Source organism: Triturus cristatus, chromosome 3_2 (assembly GCF_964204655.1).
Source record: "Triturus cristatus chromosome 3_2, aTriCri1.1, whole genome shotgun sequence".
Lineage (NCBI taxonomy): Eukaryota > Metazoa > Chordata > Amphibia > Caudata > Salamandridae > Triturus > Triturus cristatus.
Genome location: NC_140584.1, coordinates 607,091,830 through 607,104,654, shown reverse-complemented (window position 1 = coordinate 607,104,654; position 12,825 = coordinate 607,091,830). Strand labels below are relative to the sequence as shown.

At 41.3% G+C, this 12,825-nt stretch overlaps 1 protein-coding gene across 1 annotated transcript in view; it reads right to left on the bottom strand.

Annotated features, from left to right (window-relative positions):
- The window catches only part of PEF1 (penta-EF-hand domain containing 1), a 103,808-nt gene that overhangs the window by 39,356 nt on the left and 51,627 nt on the right, over positions 1 to 12,825 (bottom strand). Inside the window, exons 2-4 of the mRNA XM_085648480.1 lie at positions 11,649 to 11,949; positions 9,358 to 9,513; positions 7,625 to 7,768 (exon numbers count right to left, since the gene is read on the bottom strand). Of these exons, the coding sequence (XP_085504606.1) occupies positions 7,625 to 7,768; positions 9,358 to 9,513; positions 11,649 to 11,949 (601 nt within the window). The remainder of the gene's footprint in view (positions 1 to 7,624; positions 7,769 to 9,357; positions 9,514 to 11,648; positions 11,950 to 12,825) is intronic.

Below are 12,825 nucleotides of genomic sequence, written 5' to 3'. Positions count from 1 at the left end.
CATATACATCTGTGGAGCTAGATTTTACTTTTGGGTCCCCTGCCGCTCCACCTAGCAGTCCCTGCATGTACTGAAATGCCGCCACCCAATAATACATTTTAAAATCCGGGACCGCCCAACCTCCTCTAGCCCTAGGAAGAGTCATGTACCACAGTGCCCTCTTCGTTTTACCTTGTGCCCACATGAATCTATTAATTATTTGTTCCAGTGTCAAAAACCATTTGGCCTAAAAAAAAGAAAAAGTGGAATTGCCCTGAATAAATAAAGAAATTTAGGGAAAATAATCAATTTTATCACATTCGTGCACCCAACTAGTGACAACTGAAGGTTATGTATCCTGTCGAGATCTCGTTTAGTTTAACAAAGGCTCAATGCTCCTGTCCACTGTCTTGTCGAGGTCTGCCGAGATGCTAATCCCTAAATACATGGCCGAACTGACCACCCGCTCATCATTACAAACTGCCCTGCTATTTTTAATTATCTGGGTTTTAGCCCTATTGAGCGCGTATCCTGAAACCTGCCCAAACGCCTGAGCTTCTGCCTCCACCTCTTCAATAGCCCTGACTGGCATTGAAGTGACAATTGCCACATCGTCTGCATATGCAAATGTTTTAAATTCTTGCGCTTGAGCTTTTAGCGGCAGAATCCTATCGTTTAATTCCATCCTGCGCAACAGTGGGTCGATGTATAAAGTAAAAAGGAGTGGCGAGCACGGGCACCCTTGATGAGCCCCCCGCTTAATCTGGAAAGGCGCAGTGTACCCTTTATTAATTCTAAGTCGGGCTGTAGAACCTCTATAAAGAGCCTGTATTGCTTTTATATATCCCTCTCCTATGCTGCTCCACCTCATGACCATCCAGAGATAGTCCCAGTAGACCCTATTGAATGCCTTCTCTGCGTCTAGTAACAGAACAGCCATAGGGTCCCCTGAGACCTCCACTGCATCGAAGAGGGTAATAACTTGCCGTATGTGCTGCGTTGTGCCCTTCCCTGGTATAAAGCCGTGCTGGGTAGGGCTAACCAGTCCCTCTATCACCCTGCATAGTCTTAGAGCCAGAACTTTAGAGAAAATCTTTGCATCCGCATTCATAAGAGTTATGGGTCTATAAGACCCTGGCTCTAAAGACGGTTTGCCCTTTTTCAAAATTACTACTATGTCTGCCCCTGCCCAGGAATCTGGTATAGAATCTCCCCCTTGCGCCTTCAACATCGTGTCCCTCATATCCCTACTTAGAGCCCCTTGGAAGACCTTATAAAATTTGACAGGTATCTGATCAGGACCTGCCGCTTTACCTGATGTGAGATTATTTAATGCCACGAGTAACTTGTCAAGGGTTATAGGGAGTTCGAGTGCCGCCTTCTCCTCCTCAGGAAAACCAGGGGCTAATAGGTCCTTGAGATACTCCTGGATGGCTATTGAATCTCTTGGCTGGTCCTCGTTGAATAGTCCTGCATAGAATAACCTAAAGACCTCCAGAATCTCCCCGGAGTCTGTTACTATATCTCCTCTGCCGTCTGAAATATCCCTTATTTCCCCTACTGCAGTTTTCTGCCTCATGCGAATTGCTAAGGTGTGCCCCACCCTCTCACTTAGCTCATGGCATTGTTCTTTCTTGATTAAAAAGTTAGCTGCTGCCTCTTCTGGCTTTTCATTACAAAAAGGTATTCATTAGGGATGTCCCCAATCTCCTTTACTCTTTTTCGCATTCAAACCTTTTTGTGCAAAAATAAGACAAAATTCTGATATACGTGGCTTTTGTTACAGGGATAAACATGTTAATGTTTGTGTGTGTGGAGATGCTATTCAATTACTTTTGTCCATTCCATGCTCCTCTCTACCAGCACTTCTTACAGAAGGCAATTAATTTGCCATTCTTTCAGTTATAAGCTTGATTCAGACAAATGTGCAATTCTTCCACTAAATACTTTTTGTTTTAAACAAGACTTTACTCAAACTAATTTTGCTAATAAGTCTTACTAACTCAAATATGTAAGACTTTGGTCTGCAAATTCTAGTAAAGAATCAATTTCTTTAAACTTAAATGCAGTTGTAACTAAATTAACCTCTTTAATCTCCACATGGCACACTTTATTTCTGTCCTGGTGGGGGTAGACTTGATTCTATCAAAATGATGTTTGCTCCCATAGTCCTTTTTATTCTCTAGGTAATCTCTATTAATATTCCAGCTCATTTCCATTAAAAAAATACTTTATTTTATTTGCATTTCACTGGAATAAGAATAGTGCATGTGTAGTGAGTCAAATGCCACATGGAATCAAATATGGGTTAAACTTAGCAAAACCTCTCAATTAGTTAAAAGAATTCAAACCTTAATTTAGATTTTAGATCTATAACACACTTATGGTTATCCCAGTTGTTTTAAGCAAAATGCATTATAGGATTCTACCTTCCTGCTGGACATGCAATACCATTCATCCTGATCTTAAGCAAATGCTTTTCACCTGTCCTCATACACGTGAATTTTAGATAAAAGTAGGGAAAACCAATCAACTCTATTTTTAACATTAATGTACCTTGTTCTTCTGCAAATATATTTTTATGTAGCTCCTCAGAAGACTGGAGTAATTGTTCACTCAGTACTACAATTGTTAATTTAATACTTGCTGTTGCTTTTCAGCAGATCACTAAAAACTGGAAGTACTCCTCCAATATTTCTTTATAAGCTTGGGGGTATGGTGTATGCTATAATTATAGACAAGTGTGAACATACATTCACCCAATTACATTCGCTTTCAAAAGAGAGATTATTTGGACCCTGGTCACTGTTTTTACGATTTATCCTCACAGAAAATTAATTCTCATCACCCTTCCGTTGAAGGAACTCCTAACCTCCGCTTGACGGGTTTTCATTATTGTACTGGAAGATTTAAATGATACTGCATTTGTCAGGGCCCAAGGTCCTAAGAAATAGTACCTCCCAGGAGGCCCACCTTCTGGCAGCTCCAGGTAGGATTATTGTATAACAGAGTAATAGAGTGGCCAGACGGGGCTCGCGAGGAAGGGAAATTAGGGTAGTTACACCATGGAAGGAGACCTGCAAAACAAAAACAACCAACCAAACATGTAGGTGTATAATATACTCAGGAAACATCGTTATGATAGTGCAATAGCACAATAACTGTACATCTTTATAACACAGTGCCAGAAGTATATTAGCTGCATAGGCTTTCATAGGCATATTTTTCAACACAGTGTAAGAAGCACATTGATGTCATGTACTGTTAAGTTTAACACATATTACTTCGTATCAGTTGAATTCAAGACAGAACCATGTCTATGCCCGAGAACCACTTCAAAGATCTACACGTCATAGGCATTCACATTTGAACTCCTATGTGACCTTTTAGGTTGTGTAAATGGGTTTCCCAAGAGACCTGAACTACAACTGTAATTCTTTATAGAATCGGTTGCACCCTTAAATGGTGAACCGATAACTGGAAATGAAAGGAAAACACCCCCTCGGATAACTGCTGATCGATGTGTCCAAACGCAAAAGATTGCACCAAAATCCGTAGTCTTTATCACACCACTGCAATATGGAGAGCTGCAGATTTGAATGCGATTACGCGCTGTCTCACCCACACGTGTGCCTTAGTCTCACAAATACTTTTTTAGACACACTGTTACGTGAGCATCACGGACCGGCTGAATACTCATGCTCCCCCACCCCCCAAACCGAAATGTGGTTGACTTAGCTTGTCACCAAGATAGGAGGGCCGAGAGTTTGGCCGAGAGTTTGACCAAGAATTCCACACGTCCAAAAACCCAGCAACTGGAGGCCCACCTTGGTTCAAAGAGAAAACGTTGCATGCCACGCCGGCAGCTCAGAAACAGAATCCACAATCGGTGACACACAGTGTGCACCTTACACATCATTAAATCCACTCCCTTTCGAGAGCAACCTCTCTCAAGACCCACACTTCCTAGTTCCTGGTAACTGCAATGGCCATCTTGAAACATAGTCAATATTCTTTTGAAACACTGACCTGCCAGCATTTCCACCACTGGCGGCCTCCTTGTAGATGGATTTTCCAGCATAACTCCTTATCTCTGCCAGAAATTATAGGCGTGGAATGAGCACAAATGCCACAGGCTCTGACTAGTATTTATATTAATATTTATTTTTCTATACATTTATTTGCCTATTTTCACACTTTCTAACATGTGTATGATTGTTTTTTGCGATTTGCTACATTAATTGTTTTTTACTTTCCTTTTTTTCTTCTAGTTTCTCTCCCTTTTTGTTCTTTCTTCAAATTTATAAATTTACTAGGCATCATATTCTACTTATGGATTTGTTCTGTTAGATCTATATCATCGTTTTATTCCACTGTATCTATAATATCCTATAAGGCTGTCTCATTGAAGCGATTTATTCAATAAAATTTTATTTTTTCAAACTTAAATTCTGAACCAGGCACCATCACCAGGTAGAACTTGCAAAATAACTTAGCTAAATCACAGTAACATTGTCCTACTGGCCATATCACGCTATACTACGAAGATAACAATACAAATCGGAGAGAAAGAAAGGGTACACTCCAACCCAAACTGAAGCTATAGGAATATGTTATTTGACTGTAGTGCACAGTGGATGGCTGGTGTAGACTCCCAAAACACATTACTCCATGGAAGGAGAGGGGTCCATACCCAACCATCGTAAAGACAGTAATAAAGCCCCAGATTACAAAGAGCAGCCAATGCCTAGATCAGTTTGCACCAGACAAATGTACTGACTCAGACAACAACATTCTACAGACAAGCTGACAACTTGGTAGAGTGAGGCACAGGCTCCAAATATATATGTACAAATAGTACTACAGAACAGGACAACACAGTGTATGTACAGAAGTAAAAACATCAATCACACTAATCATTAGAAACAACAGTGTCCCAGACATTACTACTCTGTTATTTACTACTGAGGACAGAGATCTCTTGATTACAAGCAACAGAGGAACATTGCCTGCAACACTGATCTAAAAGGAAGGGAAATGCTTTCAGTGGTTGAAAGGTATAGCACTACCTGGTTCAAATACTGTCCACCATGACATTTACAACTTTAAAACGTGACCAACCAGCAGCAAGATTTTAGTGGGTGGCAATTTCAAAGATCTGTTCTTGTGACTTATCAAGGTGCACTTCGCAACTGGCATAAGATGCAACAGTGATCTTCCCTTTCCCTCCTCTTTGATTTGAAAACTAATTATGTAATTCTAGGACAAGAGTAGATGGGAATCCATGTGGACTAAAAGCAGTAGAGTAAAACCTTCATATGTTGTGTGTTCTTACAACGTTTGTTGCTCATAAAGGTATTGCTGGTGGTAGGAATTAAGCCCTCACACAAGAACCATCTTTTGTGGGTGGGAGAGAAAGATGGAACACCCCAGTCCAACAAATCTTGTACAAAGAAATCTTCCAAGCATTAACCTAGACTCTACAGTTGTCACAAGCAAAAAAATCCGATTTAGCATTATATCAATTGTCATTGCTCAGGAATGAGATTTGTTACGTGCGTTTACTTAAGTGAACATCCTTACCCGACTTCGATTCAAGGGGTAACAATTCACTGAATCGGAGGGGTCATGTGGCACATTGATTAGAAACTATTTTGTTTTAGTTTCAGAAAAAGATCGGTTTTAAATGGTTTCGGAAAACATACCTTTTAATAAGATGAACATGAACAGTGCTTTGACATTTCTGACATCTCTATAGTTCCTCTCATATCTACTCTGTGACACCACTAAGGCACTGAAAATTATGCTAGATTTTTCACACACAAAAATATTCTGCCCTTTAAAATAATTCAGTGACAACTTCTTTACCACAGAATGGCAATACTGTGCTTTTTCTCTTAAGAAAACATATAAAATTAAGTCATGCTTTTTTTGTTGTGTTTTTGGATTTTCAAATTTAGGTCTGGCCACTCTTACAAAAATACAATTTTTTCAAATACACATACATTATGTATACAGATATGGACTTTTAGTAAGCGATCTTAATCCAGTAGTCTGTTAAAATGTCAATCACACTTTGCTTCAAGCCACCACCGTGTATAGCAAGGAGAACTAGGACACCCACTTAGGTCACTGTGAGGTCACTTAGATCTTTGTGAGTGATGGCCTTTTTCCTGTGCACGTGGTCATCCCTACATTAAATAGTGTAATTTTGGGCCAAATTTAGTATTCATTTTATTATTAATATTTTTCAAGTACTGGCAGAACTAAAACTTATCTTGATGCGATGGGCCTCCTAGGCATACTTTACTAATTTACCTGTTCCAAACTGGCATGCCACCTTGGAATGGGTTTTGGCATACTTTAACCTTTACAAGACAACTGCCACACTTGTGTACGCATGGGTGGTAACATTTTATGTTTTTTGCGATAACTAGCATAGGCAGGTCTTACCGTTTGGCTCGGCCAGTGTTTTTTGTTGATGTTGTTTAACATTGGGAAAAAAGTAAAACATGGTTATTGATGATGAGTAACAGCACTGACGAAAAAGTGCATGCATCCATATCCGTTACGGTGGCCCTAATGTGATGGCGTTTGCCATGACATGGCAGACATTTTGTTTAGTTTTTTATTTACATTTCTAAGGTGTTGGACACCTACCTTGAAGCTATAGATAAAACAAAAATAACTAAAAAGGTGTGCAAAAGTGCATTTGAGGAAAGCAGTGGCCCAGTAACATATTGCTGCTTTCAGAAAGTAAAAAAGTATTGAATTTAAAAAAAGGCAAATTGAGGGACGAGTCAACAATTGAGCCACACTGGGGAGCTGAAGAAGGTAATAAAAAAAGGTGAGAGAGCTGGAGAAGGGTGAAGGGAAGCAACGGTTCAGCTGGGGGTATGAGAACAACATTAAGAGAGGGCAAGGAACCAACACACATGGGAGTGGGGAAGAGCAAGATAACATTGGCACTCCCAGCAGTGCTGAAAGGAGAAGAAAATAGTAATTTCCTGAATATAAGCCATGGAAGGACACAAGACATCCGTCAAAACAATAGTAAAGAAGCTGTGCTCGACGGACAAGCACAAGTAGAGGAAAGAAAGCATCTCAATAAGAATAAAGCAAATGACACTAACAAAAAGTCTACCAAGTACAAGCAACAAGCTGACCCAAACCCCGCTGCCAGTATTAGTACGGTCCACAACAAGTCTTCAACAACAGACAGCTAAGTCCTGTCAAAAGAGGAGACCTAAAATGATTCTAAAATGGTTGTACGTACATATACCTTCTTTGCTGTTTGAAGCTGGCCAAAACTATTTCAACTAACTCACCTGTTAGCACAGAATGGTAAAAAAATATTTAAAAAAAGTAAAACAATTCAAAGATGGGCAGCCACCTCAAATACTTGATTGTTAAATAATGCAGCTGACAACAAAAGCACTGGCAAAGCCAAAGCCATACTTATTGTTTTTTCCAATGCCTAGTATAACGGTGGGAGGTGCACATTTTGGCGTTAAAAAATAATTCTGAGACTGTTCTGTCAAAATACGTGGCTACTGAGATTTGTTGTGAAACGTACAATTCAATGGATTTTCTTTTCACGTGCAACACTGAAGTGTTGCTGCACCGAATAATAAATTTGAGTCACCTTGGTGAAGTTCGCCGCCACTGATGGTTCCTGAACGGTCACGGTCGTACTGCTGGAACAAATTGCGCCACTGCTGGATGAACTGCCACAGAGCTGTGAATCCAAAGACATCAATCCTCCCAGTCTTTGTCTTATCAAACATGGCTGCAAACAAATGGACAAGAAACATGAGGGACAGGAGCAGCACATAAGACCAAATTATCAAAGTCAAAAACTGAGAAACTCACTATAACTTGTCAGTATAGATCAAAGGCAAACCAACGAATCACAAAGCAATAATACTCAAAAATAAATTGAGAAACAGAAGTGCGTCAACGCCTTACAGCAAACCTGCTTCATGACCCACCGCGTGGCTCTATCGCCGAGACCTTCGACAAGAAAAAGGTGTCCATTAGGAACAGGACAAGGGAATATACGGAAAAAAGGGCAAAGATGTGGAGATGTGGAATTAGGAAGGATAAGATTTGAGGAACTGGCAAGAGTGTGGAGTGAGCTACAGTACTTTAATTATAGGGCTGCAAATTCAGGATAGAAGTGCATTAGCCAGGTTGTCTGTATGCCTTAGTACTTAATTGGCAAGAGAGCACTGCATGTTGGAACTTAGGTCCACTGGCAGACATGTACGTGAATCCAGGTACTGAAATAGCAATGAAAACTACGTCAGCATACATGTACATAGGCAAAGCTTGGTAAGTTTCCAAGAACTGTAATAACTGAGTGTGCTTCAGGTTAGGACTAAGGTGCATTGGCAGACCTGTGTATATGTGGGCCCCAGTGTGATACTTCAGGGGGTGCAGCAGGTCAAGGCAAAACTGTACGGGAAATCTAGACCAGTGAAAAGGATATTGCTAACCAACTGGGTATTGGGGAAGACACACAAGTGAAATGTCTCAGCTACTGATATCTGAATACCAGCAATTAAAACTGATGTTATGGGTAGGGAGAATTATGGCAGTGCACAAAGAAAGTGATGTAATTGCGCAGGTTGCACCGCATATTAAGTAAAAATCCAGAAAAACAATTTTACAACATATATGAAGTTCTACAACGCCATATTTTCCAAAGAAATTTAATTTCTGCGAGTCGAAAATGTTGAATGGTAAAACTCTGTTCGATAGTATAGGTGAAAAAGAGATGAACGCAGTGACTGAGAGCAAGTTGTAACATGCAAAACGCAGAAATATGCAAAGAATGGGTACAGTAATCCAGACAATAGGTTTAAAGAAACAGCACAAGCAAGTAGAAGTCAACCAAAAAAAAACGACAGTGAACAACACACCAAGAACAAGACTCACAACTTCCTGAATTCTCTGGATCCTGTGGGGGACAAAACATTTCAAATTCTCAAAATTAACCCTTACTAGAACAGATGCATTGCAGCCTAAACACGTTATACTGAATTTGAGGACCTAAGCGGAAGGTTTCACACACAAGGTTTTTGTAAAGAAAAAAAAGGTTTTCAATTCCCAAAAAAGACACACATTTATAAATGTCATTCCGTTTAATTAGACCTTTAAGAATGCATTTAAACCACGCTTTTGAATAAAGCGAACATATTTAAGCCATTTCTGAACAAGGGGAAAGAAGAGAAATGATGTGCGCACGAGAAAGAGTGGAACTGAGATGTACAATGCAGATTCAAGCTGTAAGTTCACTGTGACCATGAAAATGTGATGGTTTCATCTGTGGCGCAAGCCCAGCACTTAGTGCATTGACACAGGGAACAAACTCACTGATCATCATCTGACAGGCTTCGTCGTTGAAGGTGGACCAGTTGGAGTTCACCAGTGCTTGCTTGAGCTCCTTTACTGTGATGTAACCACTGCGGTCAGTGTCCACACTCTGAAACCAGGAGAATGCTTCAGGATCAACGCCCTGGGGAATGTTACCTGAAGGTGGAGGGTATAGCATGAAAAGTAATCAATGTAGCAGACACACAAATCTTCACATGTCCTAACATTAGTGTCACAAGATTAATCAATAATTAAGTATTGTGAAATCTTAAAATATTAGTTAATGTGATAAATACCAAGAGCAAATAATGAGGCATATAGAAGGTATTCACTAGCAATACATGTCACACCTCGAAGTGGATATCACCGAGCACAGAAAAACATTCATATTCACATTCTCCTGTGCATGGCACAAGGGTTGAAGTTTCATATGTATCTACGGCACATTTATTTAGAGTAAACCCCTAAATAGAGCTAAACGATTGGTCAACGAACAAGCACCAACTTCAACTGCTAAGAGCCCGCTGCATTAGCAACTCCTTCACATCAGAGATCTGAATCTCAGCTCTAGGAATAAAAGTTACTGAGGTACATCAGGGTGCGATGCCTACTCCAGTGTACCACAAAAGGCCTTCTGACTTGATCACTTTCACAGAAATATATACACACTGTAGCCTCAGGAAGCCAGGCTACGCTACTTATGGACATGTTTTTCCCACCGTAGAGGACATTTTCACAAAGAAACAGTAAAATCGACACTGATATAATGAGTGGTTTGAGCTGGTTTTTCCAGAGGTGGCTTGCTAAATTTACAATTTGCAACAAGCCAGTTTTAGCCACATTGCAGGGAAAAGTGTAAAGAATAACGTAAACAAAAATGGACTTGAGCCGCAGTGATCCTGTGACTTGGAACCTCAAATAGCCTCCCACGGATTTAGAACTGCAAAGTCTTCAGAAACAGGATCAGCGCGGAGAGTGCAAATACCACAGAATCGATGCCCACCAAAATGCGGGGAGCCCAATAAAAGAAAACAGCAGCAGCCCCCCTCCTGTCCCCGGAATAAGAACAGCCCAAATATAAGATATACTTGGAAAGCACTTTCATGAGGAGTTATTTTAGTGCTGAATAACAGATGTTTATTGTTACCCAACTCTATGGTACTCATTTTATCAACCTCTGAAAGAAGAAAGGCTGAGTTGGCCAGTCGGAATTCAAACCTAAGACAATGAGGTCAATAGAGGATTCTTACAATGGATACATTGGTCTACTGAGCTACTGGACATGAGATATCAGCGGTCAATTGGAGGGAGGGGGGGACATGAGATACCAGTGGTCAATGGGGGGCCCTCCCCCTCCCACCAAAATAAACAACTGACCCATTGTGGAGAAAGAGAGGGACTGAGATCATGCTGCAGGGAAGAAACGAGTGAAGACGCACCACTGCACGTGATCCTCTCTACAATGATCAACCAATAATCTTAAACTCATATCTTTCAATCTACGCTTGAGAGAACAACCCTGGTGTACCACCTCCTCCTGCCCAGACTCCTAGGTGGAAGCTAGTGTCTAGGCATCCTTTCTCACAGAGGAAATATTTCCAGACCTTACCTGAAGAGAGGGTAATGTAGTTATAGCATGTGGTGGGATCAGGAGTCATGTCTGAAATCCAGTGGCAATAACAGAGCGAGAACACACCACACACTTTCTGGACCTTGGTTGTGTCTACAAGGTCAAATGCCAATGCTAACATCAGTATCTGGCTGCTTCTCCAATGCACCTCCGTCGAGGAACATCCCTACTGACCCTGGAGTGCCCTGTTGAAACCGACATTAACTGCAGAATATCCCAGTATTTCCTGCAGCTCCTGACCCTAACCACACAGCTGCACAGTAGGAGAAATCAAGGGTCATCTGAAAATCCCAAGCAGCAGGAAACAAGGTATGAGAACTCACTCTTGTCCTGCCAGTAGCTAGGTTGCAGCCCTTTGTTCCGTGTGGACTATATGTGAGCTATTTAGTGCTTTAAGTGGGCAGGTGATTTGTAATCACCCTAAAAAATAAATCACTACATTTAAAACACTCTTGGCTTGTTTCTTTAACCACGGTAGTTGAAGAGCAAGAAATGCCATGGACACAAAAAACGTACCCAAAGGTGTAGTATTTTCATGAATAAATACTCTGATAGACATCTGATACAAGGTACTTCAGCATCTTGGACATCTCTGGAGCTATATATGGGTTTGCAACAACTGAAGTAGAACATCAACCTATGTGATTACATGAATGCTTACCACACTGTGTTCCTTGTCCATACTGCCCGGGCTGGGGTGCACCATATGGGTTAGTCGAGGGAGCTCCATACGGGCCCCCAGGTGCTTGACCGCCGTATGCTCCTCCAGGAGCTCCAGGTGCAGGCCCTCCAGGTGTTGCATGCCTATAGGGCACTCCTCCAGGCTGTTGTGGTCCGCCGTAGGGACCGCCAGGTGCCGAGCTCCCAAATGAATTCCCTTGCGGTGTACCCCCACCATAATGCCCTCCATAGTAGGCACCTTGTGGGCCTCCTGGAGCTTGCCCTGCAGATCCAGGATACCCCTATGGAACAGAAAAGAAAAAAACAAAGTTTTACACTGCTGAGAAACTAACTTTGGGAATACATCTCAACATACTGCTGGTCATAACTTGCATTCCTGCTTAAAGCCAGCTTTCGAAAGAATATGTATGAAGGAAACGAAAGACTGGGTACAAAAAAAATCAAGAGGCAGTTGGTACTGCCAAGTGTAACTCCCTGCAACTTACATCAGGGATTTAATATATGAAGTACAGAAATACTATTCAAGAACATAGAGTGTGTACATGTATCTAAACATCTCTATCACACTGACGTCATTGAGCTCCTCTTCATCATGCCTGAAGAATGGCTTATCACCATGCAGACACAGCACATCTCCAACAGTATTTGGTCCACAATTAGTAAAGAACAGAAATGATGGCAAACACACAAGGGTCAGGCGCTGCCGATACAGGTATGAGCGGTTGATGGTGGAGGGGGGTATGGGGGGAGCTCAACATACGACGGGATAGGGAAAATAAAATAAATATATAAATAAAAGCACTTACCTTGCACTCGCCGTACTGCCAAATTGGCGAGCGCAAGGTAAGTGGTTTTATTTATTTAGTTTATTTTCCCTATCCCGTTGTATGTCCACTTCCCCGCCCCCTTACCTCTATCAGCCACACCTGACCAGGGACTGACTGAGATGCACTTAATGACAAAAGTGGTCTCCTTAAAAAGGATTCTGGGGCCCAGTTAACAGTATAAACTACACCCAGGTGTAAGCATCCAGAGGTGATTAATTTAGCACCAAGGCTGACTGGTTTAAGAATAGGTGTATTACCAGTTCAATGCTCCCGCTACAACATAGGTCTTGCAAGGAGCTGTAGGTTGCTGCTGCACTTCACCACAAGTTG